Source organism: Aptenodytes patagonicus, chromosome 2 (assembly GCF_965638725.1).
Source record: "Aptenodytes patagonicus chromosome 2, bAptPat1.pri.cur, whole genome shotgun sequence".
Lineage (NCBI taxonomy): Eukaryota > Metazoa > Chordata > Aves > Sphenisciformes > Spheniscidae > Aptenodytes > Aptenodytes patagonicus.
The window spans coordinates 9,616,014-9,636,242 of NC_134950.1; the positions used below are offsets into that span (position 1 = coordinate 9,616,014).

Genomic DNA, 20,229 nt, shown 5'->3' on the forward strand with positions numbered 1-20,229 from the left:
TGAACTTGGCTAACACTTAATATACTAATGCTAACTTCAGGTATTAAGGTATTATCCATGGAAAAAATAAGAAACCTATTTTAATTGCAGCCAATTATGTTCTCTTCCCTATATTACTACCTAAACTAATTTTTCTTCATTGTTCTTTTAGGAATTATACTCTCAGTCCTATGATGCTGTTGGTGTGATGTTTGCTTCTATTCCTGGATTTGCTGACTTCTATTCCCAGACCGAGATGAATAACCAAGGAGTAGAATGTCTGCGCTTGCTGAATGAAATCATTGCAGACTTTGATGAGGTAATACTAGCTACTAGAGGAAATCTGATAGCGCTTAAACGATGAGTTCCCAAATACCAAACATGTCATCCTAAATTATCAAATTTAGTAACTATTCTCCTTCCAATAATTGTCTGATTTTTTTACTCCAAGTACTATCACAATTGTCTATTTTGCTTTTTTTGCACTTAGTCTTGCCAAACTTTGGTCTGAATGACCTAGTTAGATAGAGACTGAAATCAATAGTTAATTGAGTATAAACATGCATAAATAAAACTACAATCTGCTCCAGTGTATCTAGAAGTAGAACATGCCTTAATTCTGTAGAAGAAAGAAGGATGAAGGTATTTGCAACAGTTCTGGAAAGTAGTGGTCTAAATCCAAACAGATAAAGATATTCTTTTGAAGACATTGGTTGAATGGACTCAATAAATGTTAAAGGTAAAAGTGTCAAGTTAAATGTGAAGCACACAGCTCAGAATCAAATGTTGGGTAGAGAATGAAAGGTAGTTACATATTAACTGAGGAGACTTGTCTGGTCAGGTATGTTATGCAGAGGTAAATGAAGTAAAGCTGCTTGCTCTACTGAGGAATTCAGAGGTGAAGGGAAATTAAAAAAAAAAAAAAAAGAAAAGGACATAAAAGGGAAAAGAATTTATTTAGGTATCCTGTCCAGTTACTTTCAGAAAGTGAGCTGAGGAGGGGATAAGATAAACAGGAGAAGAAAAGTCAGATCCCCAATGTAGCTATTGCCAGGTGGAAGCAAGGAAAAATTGGAAAGTGAAGAGGAAGTCAGGAGCAAGTCGCATGCTTGGTATTGCGTATTCTGCCAACTAGTTAGTAAGGAAGCTTAGACAGGTGGTATCATGTCCTGCAATGAGCCCAAGAGGAATTAAGAAAGGGGACAAAGGATAGACCAACGAAGAGCTTTGAAAAAACTTTAAAACTAGGAAGGGTGCAAAAGTAAGGCCAAAATTACATAGCATGGGGAATTTTAACCTATACACTGCAAGCGGTTTTCAGGAGTGTGTAGCCCTCCTGAGATCCCCAAGTGGTAGAAGCAGAATCTGACCCATCTCTGCTTAACAGTGAGATTGGATCTGTGTGCCAGACTGGAATGATCCAGAAGGAAAGGGGGAAGGGAAAGGGGGAAGGGAAAGGGGAAAGGGAAAGGGGGAGGTGGTGCTGGTAACATTGGTCTGTGACTCTGTTTTTGGAGAAGTTATTTAAAGAGAAAGTGGGAAAAAGAAATCCTTCTCAGAATTCTGCTGAACAAGGCAAGATTAACACTAAATTGGACAGCAGTGGAGAGGGCACATGGATAGCAAGAAATTGTTGAGAAACAGTAAAAAATCTTACCCAAGAAACCCATGTTCTGTTTAATCTTTGTTTATCCCAAGGAATTTTTTAATTCATTTCTCTGTTGTGGTAGAGGATCAGCTGGAGAAGTGGTAAGTGTCTTGTCAGCTTAAAATTAAGATGCAGTTCAAGAAAACAGAAGGAATGAGTTTGTTCCCTCAAAAGGAGCTGGAGCTGGATCTCGCATCCCACATGAGCTATGGAACCATCGAGCAATTGTCTAAACCAGAGAAGGGAAAAACTCCACTTAGATTGTGGTTTGAGAAAAGAGAACATCTTTGGCTCTCAACTCAAAAAGCATTATTGGAGTGCAGAAGATTGAGTTTTTGAAAGAAGACAAGAAGGCATACTTAGTCTTTGCATCTGGACCAGGAATCTGCCCATATATTAGGCATGCAGAAAACTTTTTTCCAGAAAACTAAAGCATTGACAGAGTTCAGACCTCTCCAGGGTTTAGCATACAGCTGAATGCAGATTTTAGAATTAGTGTCTTTTTTTTTTTTTTCTAATTTATTTAGTTCTACCTCAGCTCTACTTTAAACGCCTATCTCTGAGGATCTAGCCTACAGTTTTTGTTTTGTTTGGGGTTTTTTGCTTTGAAGAGCAAGTATCTCCAAGGGTTTCAGAGGAAGGTACTGGAGGAAAAGATGAAAGTGGAAGGCATACGACTGAGAAAAAGAGATTAGGGGAAAAAAAATCTTTTTTTTTTTTTTTTTAATTCCATCCTGAGCAGCAAGTACCTAAGGCCTCTCACAAGTTTTGAAGAATTTATTTTCAATTTGCTCCTCTGGTAGAAGTTACATTATCTTCATTTTGTAAGTGGAAAACAAAGGCACCAAGGGGGAATTGACTTTCCTGCATTTTTTTGAAAACAAAGATACCTGTGCCCACACCAGAAGCTAGAACCTAAATATGAACCCAGATGAGGGTCTTAATTGCATCTTCATCCTTCCTCATCCTGGGCCTCTGCATGGAGAATGTTCATAGAGTGGTAGCTCATAAAAACTGGACCAGGGTTAAGACTACCAAACTCTGAGAGACAATGAAATTGAGAGTTTATCCATATAATTGGCCAGATACTAAAATTACTAGTGGGAAATAGAAGAATTCACAGGGGATGCATCCCTGTGCATTTTAGTAGAAAACAAAACTACTCTGCTATGAGAAGAGCTCTGTCACCTGCTAAGCTCCTGCACTGATTTCCCTATAGGTATAAATACCTGCTTCTTATCTCTGAGATCTTGCACGGCTGTCAGCGTGTTTCTTGATTAACAGTTTTGTTTTTCTTTCCGGATCTGATTAAAATGATTATGGCTCAAACTTAATGCAAAGCCTATTGCTATGAATTAGTTTAAGATATTTTGTCACGCACGTTCATATAATCTTCACAACAAAATTCCATTGCTGCCATGGTGATTACTGAAGACAAGGTTTTCATCAAAAGCCCTAATACAATATTACATTCAGGCCTCTAGCACCTGCTCTGTAATTAATAAAGGACCTAATTAGGGACTGTATTATGTCCCAGACATGTTTAGTTGAATAATAGATATGTTCTTGGTACAGGTAGTAAATGAAATTATGTGATGCCCTGCTGACTGCTAACCTACTTCCAGCATGGTCATGCCGTTAGTTTATTCTGTCTAAGCAATTTGAAAGGTGATATGCCAGACAGAACAACTGAAGTGAGTAATCCTACCCATGGAAAAGGAATCAGAAGTAATTTCAGGTACAGTGTTTCAAGGCCAGTAATGTTTCCATGTAACTGTTGACTGACACTACATGATGCCACTATTCCTTGTTTTCCATGATGTTTCTTGCCAAGATTGTCTGGTGTCTCAATACAGCCCTGGAAGCAAAATGCAGATGTGCAGCTTAAGATCAGAGCAGATCTGTTAGCCATGGGAAAACTTTGCTCCTCAACATCACGTGAACACCTCTGTAGAGATACCCAAATGTAGAAGCCTTAGCACAGGAGTGTAAGACATTGGTACCTGGTGCCATTTGAGAGATCCTAGGTGATTTGTGACACCCACATGGGATCATCTGGTCCCATACTGCACCATCAGAAAACTCATGCTGTTCTAGAGCAAGCCATTGGAAGTTTTTCAGGGAAGCATGCTCTAGATGACACTAGTCATCTATGTTTGGACAACTGAATTGAGTTCCTAATCTGAAATCAGAATCTAACTGTGATTCTTCTCCTTTCCTTACATAGATAATAGTAGTAGGGATGATGTGTCCATAGGGCCAGGAAGATGTTTGTGAATGAAAGCAGTGGTAAAAATACAAATTGACCTGGTTTGGAAAATGTGATAGGTGGATGAGAAGGAGATCTGGGTTATTTCTTTCTTCTTCTTAGAGGAGTTTCCTTGTTACTACAAAACAGAAAGCTTACAATCCAGATCTGTTATTTTGTTTTCCAGGTAATGGATTAATGTTAGAGAGTCAAAGCCAGTAAAATGAAAAAGAGTGAACGGTGGAACAGAACCTGCCACCAACAGCTGCACAGGGTAGGAGCCCACAGAGGAGTCAGGTTGTGACTGGGTCTTTCTTAGGGAGCCGGGGGAACCTGGTCCAAAAGTCGGTGTTGGGGAGTAGGTGATTGACTCTTCCCAAAGCACAGCCTTTACTCAGGGTTATTTTTCCCCTGATGGCTCACAAATCTGTTGATTTCCAAATTATCCAGGCTTCCTGTCAACTGAGGCAGAATGGAAGGTGTTGGTTTCTGGACTGGCAAAAGGAGATTTTTTTTTTTTTTTAATTTGACATATAGCATCATTATAGAATACAGTTATATATAATTTCCTATTTTGTACCCAAGCACAGAGGTGCTGACAGGAACAGTTCATACATCAAAAAACAAATATGAACATTGCAAATCTACTTTTATAATTACCCGGTTTTTATATGACTGTAGTCTTAAGACACATACAGGGCTAAACTCCCATTCTTAGAGATGTTGCACCAAAAAAAAAATATTGGAATATTTCTCCTGAAGATCATGAGTCTTGAAGGAATTTTTTTTTTTAATGTAATATTCTTTCTAGCTTTTTAAATCTATCATTTTTGTATCTTAGTGATATTACAGATGGGATTTGTTCTTTAATAAGAGCTTTCTAGTTCATGGGCTCTTTTCTCCCCCCATTTTCTTTATCCTGCAGTGATTTACACGGTGTTTATGACAACAGATTTTAATATATTATGGTGCCACAAATAGAAGTTTCGGCAGAACTCAGGATCCTGCTTTCAGACTTTGCTGATTACTTTGCAATTGTGTGCCATGTCCTGGAACATTCTCTTTTGTACTACTTTGTACATGTTTCATTGCATGTGTATATCCCAGGGTCTGACCTCCGTATAACCTTGGCTGTACATGAATTGCGGCATCAAGCCATTAGTTGCTTTTCAGATACCAACCACATTCTAGCGTTTGAAAATGTTCCCTGGAGTATCTCGGTAAATTAGCAAGCCTATTTAAAATGCTGTAACAAATAGAAGCTGATTTAGGACCGAGTTCGAATATCTTTCCCCAATATCCAAATCCATCATCCTCTCATACTGTGAAGAAAGTAATTGGTAAATAAACCATTATATGAAGAAGGAAAGAAGCTATCTAACAGACAGGATAAAGCAGGAAAAAAATAGAGATTTGGAAACAGTAATGAACGAGAAGAAAAAAGATAACTTGAGATTATTTCTTCTAAATTGCCTCACAGCCAATAGGTTATTTCTTTCTTAAAAAGAGTCATTTTAGATATTTATCATACATTTTAAATTACTGTGCTGTTTGCTGTTGCTTCCAGCAACCATCTGGAAATGAAAATATAAGCTGTTTTTAACCAAGACCATTTTCTTCCCCTGCCCACACACCTGGTGCTCTCAGATTCCTCACAAAAGCAGAGCTACAAGAAATGATCTTTTTCTTTAAAGAGAGCAGTTGGAAGAGCTGCCCTTGTAGGAGGGAAACGTAGATAATGGGCTTTACTGGCAGTTTGAAGAAAAATGAGAAGCAGGTCAAGTTTTTGGACTTTCCTGACTTGGAAGGGAGCCTTTAGCCATATGGCTTTGCATTCCCCACGCACAATGCTGTGCAGCCTCCCATTAGAGACAGATGGTGTGATATCTGTACATGAACAGCAAAGCTTCCAAGACCCCAGCGCTCCGGCTGACGTACGCTGTGGTTAGTTCAATGGCAGGGGATATTTCATGTTATGCCTTTGGTATGTTTCTCCCTTTGAATGAAATAATCCCTTTAGTTTTTAATTGACAGGAAACTCAAACCCACAAGATGGAAAAAGAATACATGACAGTGTATAAAAAAAGGGGGAAATGCTTCATTAAATTTTTGCTTGACCACAGAAAGAATTTTTTCATTTAAAACCCAACTAAGTTCAGCCTTTAGAACTGAAAGTTTGAAATCCCTTGTCTCTGTGAACTGTTTTTTTTTTTTTCTTCCAGGATTGCCTAACCATATTGATATCTAAATTTATTAGATACCATACTGCTTATCATGAAGTTTCCCAGGGTATTTTGGTATTAACATCAGCAATACACATTTTTAAAGCCTGTGATGAGGTGATATGTGCCCATATCCCACATAAAGCTCTATTGTCATTGATAGAGTTCACAACATGAACTCTGCTTAGGTCTCTGAAGGAATGTAAGGCTCTGGCTTCTATTTCATGGAAAGTCCTAAGTTAAATTGTGAATATGGACTTGGCATAGGGACCAAACTGTCACTCCCACCCCACTCAGTGCTTTAGTCACTAGACTAAATGTATTATTATTCTTCTTGCAGATTCTCAATCTGACAAGTTCTTTATGCCTACGTAGCAACTACAGCTATCCCAAACAGATACAGATGTTTACCACTTCCCATTGGTTCCCTGTATTTTTTGTAGAAGGGGAAAATACATAACAAAAGTGCAGACTGAATGACCCAATGGACATAGCAGTGTCAGGTCTGACAATAAATAGAAGCATGGGATGCAGGAGGACTTGATCTCTTGTAGAAATTCTTTGGAGGTATCTACCTCCATCCATTGGCTGTGTAAGATGGTTAAAATGTTTATTTTAAGTGGACTGAACTCCCTTTAACACTGGTCTCGTCACCTGAAATGTTGCTGTAGCAGCACTTAATTTGTAAACTGAGTTCCTCCAAAAGAGATTTAAGAACCCTTTTAAGTGATCAAATATTTTTATATTCACATATACATACACAGAGAGTTTGTCTTCACAAATTTGCAGTGATGATACCTCAGGAAACGCAGGACTCATCTGCATTTAAGTTAGGTTGGAATATGCGTGTCTTATATTATCCATTTACCAAACAGCTTTACAGAGCACAGCAGGATTTAGCTCGAATGCACCCTGTGAGTAGATGATATTGCAAAGAGTCCCAGCTCAGTGTGCCCCAGAACCCAGAATGAACTGTGCACCATGACCAACTGGAAGATACCATGAGTGTAATGATTCATTTTGATATCTGTAGAAGCATTTTGCATTAAGAATTACAGAACTAACAGTGGTTTTTTACATATGTGTTAGTTACTAGGTGAAGAGAGATTTCAAGACATTGAAAAAATTAAAACAATTGGCAGCACATACATGGCCGTGTCAGGATTATCACCTGAAAAACAGGTAAGAGAATAGTTTTCTTTAAGAAGCAAAGCTTTTGCTGTGTCCGACCATTCATGTTAGAGAATATTGGTGTTATCTTTCTGGTGTTCATAGAGCTGTGTTTGCTAAAAGGAATTAGACATTTGGGGCTTCTGGCAGACAACAGTTGCACTTCTTGATGAATTGAAATGCCATCTTGTGCTCAGAACAAGAACCATATGGATTCTTTCCTCAAATTTAGGTTTATAGGAGAGAAAAAAAAAAAATCTCCTTTCAATCACACTGATGTGAATCTAGAGCAGGTCTATCTATACCTTGGACATACTCTAAAGTTACCACTGTAACTCGGACCAGAATCTGGCTAACAGCCTCCAATAATCTATGAAGAGAGAGGATCTATTAACTGACAGCATACTTATGCAAGTGTAAAGTTACATTCATATATTTTTGTGATGATGTAGCTGTATATCTACAGACAGTGCAATAAACTATACATCAGAAAGAAAGCAGACCCATCAGTTCAACTGAAGGACATCACAAAGCCAGAAGTCTGCACGTTGCCCTCACTTGCAGAGTGCAAACCAAGCTGAGGGAAAAATCACCCACAGAGGACATATGCACAGTCACAGCCAGAAACCTCATATAAGTCAGATGTGAGAAATCCATTCATAATTACAACCAAGAATATGCCTGGAAACGGGGTCTCCAAAGGAATAAGACGAGGCTCTAAAATACATCCAGCGAGAAGTTGGCTGTTGTTGAAATCTGTCTTGCTTGGCAACCAGTGCCTCCCCCCAAGGAAGAGCACCACAAAAAAGGGTGTGCTGCTCCAGATCAACCACAGAGTGGGAATCAGATCTGCCTACATTGATTGCAACCGCCAGGAAAGCAGAAGCCAGATTAATGTGAGCTTTATAAACTAGAAAATTTCCATTGTCTGTTTAGAATACATTATAAAACATGTGGAGTGTAACTAGCTGAGCATCTCCCACCTACAGAGTAACAAGTGATGCCGACAACTGGAAATCCACAAAACTAGGCATGCATGAGATTTTTGCTTGTTCCATCTCAAAATGCTTCTGTGCAGAGATGAGCAAAGAAGGACTGAACGCCAGGGAGGTAGCTGGTTATAGCTACACAGCTCCTAACCACTTCTTTTGACTCTTGATGTGGGTAAAAATTCAAAGGGAGAAAATCTTTACTGCATTTCCAAGACTGATTAACTCATCCTTTTTCTTGAACTATAATAGCCTAATGGAATTTTTATGTATGTTTTAAATATACTTATATTCATATATACATGTCTATCACCTTGTCAGCATCTAAGAGGTGAGGGCTGCTGAGGGATGTTGGCATGCTGTGAACAGAATGAGGCTGAGGGCAAGGATCGAGCACAGTGTGAACAGAACAGGGTGATGCCAGGGAGATGCTTATGTTGAGGAATAAACACTGAGGACGATGAAAATTGCAAAGGCCTGGACTGCATGACCCAGGGGGAGACTTGCAATGCTTTGTTCCTATGGACTGGAAATTTGTTTAATGAAAGAGTTACCCAGCTTCAGAATAGATGAGGTGACATCATACCATTATCGGGCCAAAACCATGGCTGTTCCTTACTCCACTGCCCACTCAGAGAAACAATTAAGGAGTTCACTGTCCTCCCTTGAGAGTCTGCCCCACCATCTGCTCTGTTGGTGTTCTAGGAAGATCAAAACCCACTCCTGGTCCCCATCTGTATATTGACTGCCCTGCAGGAACGGGAACCCTGGGAAAGGAGCAGGGAGTGACTTCACTGCTTTAAGCAGAGGCGATTAATGAGCTACAGAATGGCCTTTTCCCTCCCACTTAACCAGTCCCCGGTTGCCTGGCTTGCCCTGTTGTTCCTGTCACTATTCCACCCCTGAGAGCACTAGAATTGGTGGTTTTCCTGGGTGACAGTTTCAACAAAGGAGAATTATGTCTTTCATTTCTTTCACTCTACTTCTTGCTTATGTGGGTCATCCCTGGTTCTCACCATATTTTGTCCCTTGCACCTAAGCTAGCTCAATCCTCTCCATACTTTCTTTCTCAGCCTTAGATAGATTTCACATGCCTTATTAATTCCCATGATCGCCTGTCAGATTATTGACAGGAAATTACTTTCTTTGGTACTTCATGCTAAGTTGCTCTGTATCCAGGTATACAAGTGTTGTAATATAAATGGGAAGCATTACCATTAATAATACCCTACTTCTCTTGGATCTAGTATGTTGAGACTGTTCTTACAAATTCTAAATTCAGATACTTGGCACTTGGTAGGGATGGGTGGGAGCTCGGAAAATTGCAAAACCTTTCTAACATATTGGTTTATAACTTACTTCTCAGCAATGTGAAGACAAATGGGGGCATTTGTGTGCTCTGGCCGACTTCTCCATAGCTCTGAATGAAAGCATACAGGAGATCAACAAACATTCATTTAACAACTTTGAACTCCGTATTGGTAAGCATAGTTCAAACATGAGAATTAAAATGTGGTTTTGTCTGCAAGGATCCGACTCTGTACGTGCACCCCAGGAACATTGCAAGGACATGTACAATTTAAAAGACTCCAAATACTGTATCCCCTGTTTTCAAATTGACTTCATCCCAGGCAAAGTTAGAAATAAGAAATACTCTGCAGATATACTCTGCAGAATATGTGCCCTGATTTGGGGACTGCAGAAGTTCTAAGGTTTAGTGAAATGTGAATACATAGTTAAGCTACTGCCTTTAGCAAGTCTAGCCAAGAGGCCACAGGTATAACACAAAAAGTGAACTGGGCAGCCCAGACCCAACCCCAAGCTTGATACTGGCTTACACAGTCTCTAATTAGTCTCCCTGTCTTAGATTTTTCTTCAGTAAAGGAGTAATAGTAGCTTATCCTAAACCCTGTGTGTAGTACTTTGGTTTTGCACAAAAATTTAATTCCAGTTCTGACCTGACCTGTCCCAATGGCAGCAGCTCTGAATTGCTGTGATGGGGAACCTGTTATCCTGGATGGGATATCCTGGATGGCTAGTAGGATGGAAAAAATGCCCTGAATATATGGCACATGACAGGAGCAAATCTGATGATAGCTTCTCATGCTGACTGGATCACTGGCCAAAACCAAAAACCACCCAGAAGAAACATGTCCTTTATAGACAATAAAAAAGCTGTATATTCACCAGTCACAGCATGGAGGGTCGCAGCATCACTATCTGTGATCTGCACTTCCTAACAGTTTTGAACAGAAAACGCCCAGTTCCCAAGACTTCTCAGGGAACATGTATCCACTCTTAGTAAGTGTGGATCACTTGCAAAGATTTCATAGAGCATAAACACAACAGTATTTGGAAACCATTTCTATCACCAATTTAAAAAAAATTCTTAAAAAAAAATCTAAAAAACTAAGATCCTTTTCCCAAAAATGTGCCTTTCACCATCACCAAATGTATTCTTAAATCACTGCTGCAGAAAAAAATAGTCTCTTCTATATTATTGCTTGTCTTGAATTTATGCGACAATCTTACAAGATACAGTCTTTCAATAAATTCGTAGAATACTTTAATATTTTCACTTCATGGAACATAAGAATGTAATTTCTTGACTGTATAGCACTAACAAGTTTGCCTTTAACAAGTATAGACCCAGAAAGATCCTTCCAGAGAGATCTTTCCTACTACATAAGAATCAGTTTGCAGGAGCTTTGGCAATAGTGTGCAGAATACAGATGATATGTAAGTACTGTGATTCCACTGTGATGGACGTCCTATAAAATAACTCTGTGGATATCACTTTTCATGTTTTCTAGCTCTTCTGGCCTTTTTTTCTTACTTTCTTTGTATATACACCTCTTCCTTAAGCTTACAGATAAGTGTATCTGAACCAGGCTTCATCTGTTTCTTAAGTGCAAATATGGTTTTCAGCCATTCTTGTCTAACTGGCTAGCTCTTCTCAATTTTATTTTTTTTTAACAGGGATTAGCCATGGCTCTGTGGTAGCGGGAGTTATCGGTGCTAAGAAACCCCAATATGATATCTGGGGCAAAACGGTTAATTTAGCAAGTCGAATGGACAGCACAGGTGTTAGTGACAGAATACAAGTGCCTGAAGAAACGTATCTGATCCTGAAGGACCGAGGATTTGCCTTCGACTACCGAGGAGAGATTTATGTCAAAGGTATCAGTGAACAGGAAGGAAAAATCAAAACATATTTTCTTCTAGGAAGAGTTCAACCAAATCCTTTAATCTTACAACCAAGAAAACTGACTGGACAGTATTCATTAGCAGCTGTTGTATTAGGACTTGTACAGTCTCTTAACAGGCAAAAACAGAAGCAAATCCTTAATGAGAACAATAACTCTGGAATCATAAAAGGACACTACAACCGGAGGACTTTGCTGACTCCCGGTGGATCTGAGGCAGCAGCCCAGGCAGAGGGGGCTGACAAAACTGAATTGCCATAATCAGCATTTTGTTTGTGTTCTTTTTTTTGTATTTCTTTTATATATAAAAATAAATATATAAATAAAAAGGGTTTAATTTTTTTAGAAGGTGTCATTATTTTCTGGTGTGATGTTTCTCTGAGATTCAAATTCCTACATTTTAATAAATGGTGCCACCTTCTCTCCCCCAGCTGTGATTAACCTCTGAATGTCCGGACATAGTAGCTGTAGGCCACCATTCTGCTGTGCCAGCTATCTGCAGAAAGGGGCAAGAACAAACCTCTGACTGGAGGGATTTAGAACGTAAATTGTGTAGGGAGTTAATGATGGGGAAAGGAGGGAATACTCTCCACACTTTTTGGGTGAAAGCAAAGGCATAAGGAGATTGAGTAGGTTCTTTTCACTTTTAGTTGCCTTCAGGTAGAGTTATACGCATCTAACTAGTTGCCTGGTCTCCACAACAGCCAGGGAAAAGCTAGTCAATACAGCCAAAGGATTTTAAGGTGTGCTATCTATCTGCCCAGATGTGAGGATCTGGGAGATAGAAGAGGTGGATTTTGCCCTAAACCCACTGATTCCATTGAGTCCACTGTCTGTGGGCTCTTAAAATAGCCTAAGCTGTCCTCCTCACAAGCAGACGACTGCACTGTAGACAGATAAATTGCATGTTGGATCCACGTGACCTCTTGCACCCAAGCCAGGAAGTCAAGGCTCTCCTGCGGGCACTATGTCATATCTGTCAGTCCCGTCTGGAGGGCTCAAATGCGCTATGGTATATTGACTGGCACAAGACACCTATGAACAGATGACAGAATTACACCTTGAATGACATGTCTGGAGCCTACAGCCGAGTCTATTGTCCAGTCAAGGAGCTAATCAAATTCTCTGGAGTCACTTTCCAGAGCTTAGCTCTTAACCTCATCACCAGTCTGAGTTCTCACCAAAACAAGGGTTGTCTGAGGCTGTAAAATGAGTACGTGCTGAAGTACAGTAAGAGATAAAGCTCACTGCTAAACTCCTGCTCAGTTGCCTCAAGAGGAGGAGAGGCCAAGAGTGAGGATACCCCAAATTATTTGTGTGCCAGCACAGAGACAATCCTGCTGGGATGCTACAATGGCACACCTAGGTGTTACAACCCTGCATCAAAAGGAGGATAACTTTTTGACGAATGGCTATTCAAGTTCGCCTTGGAAAAGGTAAATATATAGCACAGGTTCCTATATGCATCAGTGCCATGATTCATACCGAGCTGTAAAGTGCACAAATGAACCTCTCATCAAGTCTGTATGCTCAAAGGAGCTGGGTTTGTCTCAGTAAATATTATCTTTAAAGTAAATCACAGATGGAAGCAGCAGAACCTGTAATCACACAGCAATCCCCAGATGAGACACCACACAACCAATACAGTGCAACATTCAGATTCTTTGTAAATACAGGCCTTGCTTTTTGCAGGCTGTTACCCAGTCCTTAATGAAAACTGGTGTTTCTTGGGAGCATCACCACTGGATCAGGCACGTTTTTAAAAGATGGCCACTATGGCTAGGAAATCTTGATTCCTACATTTTATAAGACACTTTATTGTTTACTAACAAAAGAGGCACCAAAACATGAAAGTGTTTCATTGTAGTAAGACAAAAATAATGTTTTTCATTGTAAAATAACCTGATGAGTGGGTTTGTGGGGCAAAATTTAATCAGCTCAGTGCTGTCTTCAGAAATAGAAAATAATAAAAATGATGAAATAAATTCTACAGAACATTGTATCACTGAACAATGGATCTGAGCACAGAAAGCAAAGAGCAGTCTGAAATGTTACACCCAGTGACGATGTTGCCAGTAACTGAGCTCTCATTCCAAATTGATTACTCCTTTGAATCCCCACAAATATCACTTTTTATGCCTCGCAGGGAAAGCTGAGCCCCTCAGCTCACCCAGGCCAGTGCTGATACTGTAGGAGATGAAGACAAGGAAGGGCTAGCATCTGAATCAGTTAAATTAATTTCACATTTACAGTGGTACTTGAGGCACTAAAGAAGGAAACTTTAGCTGGTTTAAACAGCTCATTAACAGCTGTCCTCTCCTTCACAGCTTCTTTCTGTGCTGGATGGGTTCACTTCTCCTGGTTCTCTAAACATTTAAATCTTGCTAATATCCCAGCTGAACTGGTTTTCTAATTCTCACCACTGCTGCCAGCCTCTGTAACGTCAATTAGCAGTGAGTGGAAGGTGTTAACTAGATAACAGGACTGGAGACTGGAGCTGTGAGGGCAACTTCACTGCTCCTTAACACCGGCCTAAATCTCCTGCTTCTTATCATAGACAGGGGTGGCTTTCTGCCTTATCCCTCTCAAAATCTCTATTAGCATAACTATGTTCCCAAGCAAAATTGCCTGCTAATGAAGCCTGAGTCTGTGTTGACCAGATAAAGAGTTTGCTAAATCAGCTCATTGTCATGAATAATTCTTTAGTGAGAAATTTCACCTGTGACTGCCACAGGTAAATCCCTGCTTGGGACTATTTGTCTATACTAGATGGCTATTTGTCACCTCAGCAATTACACTGCTTGTTCCTTTTCCAAGTGTGATGACCCTAAAGGTTCAGCAATGTTATTTCTCATTGTAGCATATGTTTTCAATGGAGCAGAAGCTATTATTTATGCTTTTAGTCTTCTAGTTTTACTCCATGACTTTATGTTACCATTAGAGTATTCAGCTTTCCCTCACAACTCTATCTCCAGGGTTTCTTGTTCATACAGGATAGAATTGCTCATACAAGAAGGACCTATAAAGGCAAAACACCTGGTTAATATCCTTTGAAACATGCATGCCTGGGTTAATAAAGGTAAATTGCCTTGATATTGTAACTCTTTGGCCAAACCAGGTAGCCAATATTGAGAGCTTTCCTAGATTTTCCCCATTAAGAGGAGAAAGCCTTGACAGAAACTGATATACTCTTTGATGTCACATTATTTATTTCTACAAATGTGCACTACAGAAACAAACAGCGGCCAGCTGCTTGCTCAGAAATTTGTACCTCAGTCCCTCCAACAAGCTCCATGCCATGAGCTCTGCTGATTTAAATGTTTTCTAAACAAACAGGCTGAAATCCACAGCTTGCTTCTCTGAAAAGCAACATACAATCAACTACATCAAGGGCAGTTTATGCCAGCTTTGAAGTACTCATTCTTAATCATTAAAGCAGATGGAGTATTGACTATCTGGACATAGTACTGTACCAAAATCATTACTCTGTAATGCTCCAAGTGCATATTTGCAACCATCACTCCTATATTCTAGCAAAGATCATACCTGTGGCAAGAGTGCTTGTCTGCAGGACAGTGAAAAGGTTTTAGTGTTGATTAATTTATGCCATTCACCAATCTATCCACAAAGTCACAGTTAGGTACTGATACCTGTCAAGGTATCTACTCTTAGCTCACATTAAGACTCAAGACAGAAGAGAGTTTACCTCTACTGAGAACAGTGTGATAGGTGTGATACCATTTAGAAGTGTGTGCTGAGAAAAAAAGCAATTCAAAAAATGGCCCTTGCACACAGGGGAAAAATATCACTCACTGTCCTCAGCTTTAATTCATTTCTGATTACTTCACAGTCATTTGCATGTTTTGAAAAAGTGCAGCAAAAAAAAAACCCTCATCTAGTCCTTTTCTCATTAGCAGAACTTCGGCTGCCTTTCCGTGCAATTGGAGTCAAGGAGTTCATACAAATACACAGCACAGCAAAGGTGGCTAATAGCCACATGTCCTGTCACTGCACACTGTCAAGCTGCAATGCAGGGAGCAGAAAGCCTGGCTCCAGAGCTGACTTGACGGCAGTGACACAATTAAGTGTTTGTGGTTTCCCCACCTCTGTGCTTTGCTGGAGGAGGGGAAAAAAATATGACAGTGAAGCAGTCGGCAGATAGGAGGTAAGGGGTAAAAATTCAATATGTGTTTATCTCTAGGCACTTGAAACTTACTGCAGTTCAGTTAGTATTTAAGGAATGCTCTCAGATCTCATGCTAGAACAAAATATTTCCTTGGTTTACATAACTTTAGTAGATAAGGCCCATTTTTAAAAAAAAAAATTCTTTTTTTTCTGTCCATTTTCCACTAAGCTCTTTTTTAGGTGGTTGCTGTCAGAGTTACAGAGCCATCCAGAGACTGATTCATTCAGCTCTTTCATGTGAAAATGACAGCAGTGTGCAGGGCTGGTTAGACAGCATCTCCTGTAAAATGCTACTCATGCTCCTCCTCCTGGGCCAGATCTCCCTCAGCCCAAGGTGTTTTTTTCTGGCTCATAAATATGTTAATATTGATATGCTGAAGATCTCTCTGCTTCATAGAGCATGTACCTTTTGAGGGTCTTGAAATCAGCGTCTCCTTCAGCTTTGCAATATTTTAAAAAATAAAAAAAGCACCACCATTGCCACATGGAAAAAAAGAAGAAATCTCAGCTGGTTTGCTGAAAATCTAAGGTTCTGAAACAAATGACATATGTGTGAAATGACTTTTGATTTCAAAACCCACTCTCAGCAGCAGTGACATGGGGTACGCCAAGGGATATTTTCACAGCAACAGGATATTAATTATCATTTTAATTAACCCATCAGTTAGTTACTTAAAATAATAAAAATACAACAGCCTCTTCCTATTCATCTTTCCTCACAGAGACTATTGTGACAGGCTGTCAGTTTTCTATGTTTCTATAAATCACCAAGTAATTTTGCTTCAGATGAGTGATTACCTCCTCTGGATGTGCCCAGGTTGATGCTCTAAAGCTACGTGCAGGAGTCAGGAGTCACATGCCCGTCTCTGGGGTCAGCACACTATCTGGGTGAGACCTAGGCTCCCGGTGGCACCAGCTCTTTCTCCATAGCCCTATTCCTGAGAAAGGCAAGACCAGGGGCTTGGGCAGGCTGGGAGCTGTAGTCCAACACTTTTCCCATCTGAATGAGGGTGGGAAGAAGACCCTAGCAGGACCTATCTCACAAGGTAAGTCAAGACGCTGCCTTTACGGCTCATTCTTCGTTAACAGCCTAGTTACCTGCAAGTTGTTATAAAGGCCACTCAGCATCTTGGCTGGCCCAGACCCGCTCACAGGGTAATGAGGGCACAGGGAATACTTCCCCTCTGTGCCACAGCTGACACTGCAGTATGCAGTCACCTGCTGCCCCATTAAATTCCCCCTTTCCTGGCAATTAACTTGGCAGGACCCATTACCTCTTAGAAACCATTGTACACATGTTAGCAGGCAAGTTTTCATGGAACCATCTACAACAAATCCTTTTCTGTTGTTGGTTTTGGTTTTGGATGTGTTTGTTGGTTTGTTGGTTTTTTTTTTATTGCTTCCTGCAGAACAAACAGAAATCTGTGGTTTCATAGTTTCTGTTTTATTTATCCATTCGGAATTTATTCAGAAACAAAAAACACACCTGTGTCCAATACTTAAAAATTAACTTAAGCAACAACATGCCTTCCTCTGACCCTCTCAGACAAGGCTGATCATGTGTCCATTGCAACTTAAAGATCTCTACCATACTTCCCTCCCAGAAGTATTCCACCCTCAGCTCTGTGAACTAAAAGGTTCATATACAGCATGTTTGCATGGAGACTTCAGCCACCAATTCACTCCATCTTTCTGCTCCAACCACTTTTAGAGCTAGAGGACTAGAGCAGAAGGGCCTTCATGGGCCTGAGAATGATATAAAAGGAGAAAAATTCTCCATGAAACAAGTTCCAAGCTATTCTGAGCTTTACAGATAAAAGTCAAGATTTTATTTTCAGCTTTAAACACAGAGAGCGCCAGTATTGCCCATTGCCCCCCTAGAACACAGTTTCACAGGTTTTATGTTCGCATTTGTAGCTGCCTCCACATCCGTATTCCCATGCAAAGCATATTGACATTAGCCAGTTTTGGCTAGGCATAGCAACCCATGCCTTTATATTCTCTCTTGTGGAGCATGACCTGACAAACATACAAGAAAAAAATTTGATAGCAACAGCTGCAATGTGAACTTCCACTTTCAGACAATTAGCCATACCCTAATTTGTATGCTTTGATTAAGAGTCCAAAAAGCATCCTTACAGCTCCAATCTATTATCCTTTTTCTTTTAAACCCATGCTGGAATATGTCTTGTGGATGTCAGAAAGTACTGTATCTTAGCATCAACACAGTTGGGAAGAAGCTGGTTTTGCTCCATGTTCCGATGGTTAAGAAATTACCAGTAAAACAAAAAAAGTAAACCCCAAAATAAACAAATGAAAAAAACCAGCAAAATAAAACCCTTACTCTGTCTTTGGAGCAGACACTAGTATCCAACCAGAGTTCCTCCTTTGAGGTGGAAGCCACTACATCTAGACAGCAGCCATCATCACCTTTGCTCAAGGTCATAACTTCAGATTTGGGCACCTCTCTTCTGTGTAAGTCCATTTTAGATGTCAGGCTCTTTCAGCCCTGGTTCACAGTTCTGTAATAGTCTTAGTTACTTAGTTACTTAGTTACAGCAGGAGTAGGGAAGTGATCGTGTCCCTCTACTCGGCACTGGTGAGGCCGCACCTCGAATACTGTGTTCAGTTTTGGGCCCCTCACTACAAGAAGGACGTTGAGGTGTTAGAGCGTGTCCAGAGAAGGGCAACAAAGCTGGTGAAGGGTCTGGAGAACAAGTCTGATGAGGAGCGGCTGAGGGAACTGGGACTGTTTAGCCTGGAGAAAAGGAGGCTGAGGGGAGACCTCATCGCTCTCTACAACTCCCTGAAAGGAGGTTGTAGCGAGGTGGGTGTCGGTCTCTTCTCCCAAGTAACAAGCGATAGGACAAGAGGAAATGGCCTCAAGTTGCGGCAGGGGAGGTTTAGATTGGGCATGAGGAAAATTTCTTCCCCAAAAGGGTTGTGAAGCGTTGGAACAGGCTGCCCAGGGAAGTGGTGGAGTCCCCATCCCTGGAGGTATTTAAAAGACGTGTAGATGAGGCGCTTAGGGACATGGTTTAGTGGTGGACTTGGCAGTGTTAGGTTAACGGTTGGACTCAATGATCTTAAAGGTCTTTTCCAACCTAAATGATTCTATGATTCTATGATCTTGTGATCCCTAAGACTGTCAGAGATGACAAAAATGTGTTCATAAAAATTCTGCTGGACGTCAGTGGCAGAACTGAGTCAATCAGTGTGGCTTATGGAAATGAAGGGTTCACTGGAGTTAATTGATTTAATTCCAATAAATGAATACTTCCATGGGCCAAAAATAGTTTCTTGAGACCTCTTTACGCTAGTGAAGAAAAGCAGAATAAAAATGATGATGGGAAGTTAAACAAGGTCAAATTGGAAATAAAGCACATACTTTTGACAGCAAACATGATTAACCACTGGAACAAACCAGCATGAAAAACAGTGAATCTATTATCTCCTGAAGAGTTCAAAACAAGATTATAGAGACCTTTGTGGAAATTATGCTTTATTCAAATACAAGTGCCTGAGTCCACTGGTAGGGGAACAATGAGGCTTTTTACAATCTGTGAAGTCCCAACAGGCAGACTGGATATTTCAAGATTTTTTTTTCTAAATCCATGAATTTGGCATTATCTTTTCACCACTGAGATAAACAACCAAAACAAAAGAAGGCAAAATCTTCAGTCCTGGGAATGTTTCACAGCTCTTGCTAGTACTGACTTAAGATGCGGAAGGCAAATCTTTTCCATTTCATGCATTGATTTGGAGCCCAAAAAAGCCATAAATTGTTATATGTCTCCCTTTGTGGAAGGCACCAGAGGTGTTGCAAACCAGTGGCTCAGCTCACTGGCAGACACTCTACCAAACTATTTAGCTTCCCTATCACTTATATAACTGCTTCATTGATTTTAGCAAAAAAACTCTGTAGTCAAGCATCAGGAAAGAAATTTAATTACTCCCCCAATTGCATTCCACCATTCCCACCCCACCACCTCTCACTGTGCCATTTCTCTTTACTTACCCCAATGCTCAGAGCAATAACTCCCCATTGCATTTGTTCTAAGTAAGGGCTGTAAGACCCACTGGGGAAGAGCATTTGTTTCTTAACAGGAGTCTGTTCACAGAGGATTTAGTGAAATCTCAGGAAATCTTTGTGTCAGTTGAGTTGTGTGACCTTGGCTACAATGAGGGTGTTTGTACTTTCCCTTATAACTAAAAACGTGGCCTTCAGTTAAATGGATGAAGAGATCACTACAAGAGTAGTTTTCTGTCAAGATGTCTCCCTGTCAATTTTATATAAGCATATGATATTATGTATGTAAGATACCCAGCCTGACAAGGCTTCTGGAGGCTTTTGTTCCACAGCCAGAAAAGCCTCTGCTGAATAGGAAACACGGGATGCAGTAAAAGAAGAATGGAAATAAAAGCTTCCTCTGAAGTTGTGTGGAGGGAAGAAAGAGAGGCATGTTAAATGCTCAGAAAGTCTCTTCCAAATAACCCAATTACCTATTTGCAACCTGTAATTCATGATGCATTTCTCAAACCATTCACAAAGGCTGACAAGAAGAATTTTTCCCCTTCCCTC

At 40.2% G+C, this 20,229-nt stretch overlaps 1 protein-coding gene across 1 annotated transcript in view; it reads left to right on the top strand.

Annotated features, from left to right (window-relative positions):
• ADCY8 (adenylate cyclase 8) overlaps window positions 1-11,779 on the top strand; it is a 132,804-nt gene extending 121,025 nt beyond the window's left edge. The window contains exons 15-18 of the mRNA XM_076329088.1: window positions 152-298; window positions 7,187-7,279; window positions 9,623-9,737; window positions 11,236-11,779. Coding sequence (XP_076185203.1) covers window positions 152-298; window positions 7,187-7,279; window positions 9,623-9,737; window positions 11,236-11,723 — 843 coding nt within the window. The 3' untranslated portion in view covers window positions 11,724-11,779. The remainder of the gene's footprint in view (window positions 1-151; window positions 299-7,186; window positions 7,280-9,622; window positions 9,738-11,235) is intronic.
• The last annotated feature ends 8,450 nt before the right edge of the window (window positions 11,780-20,229 follow it).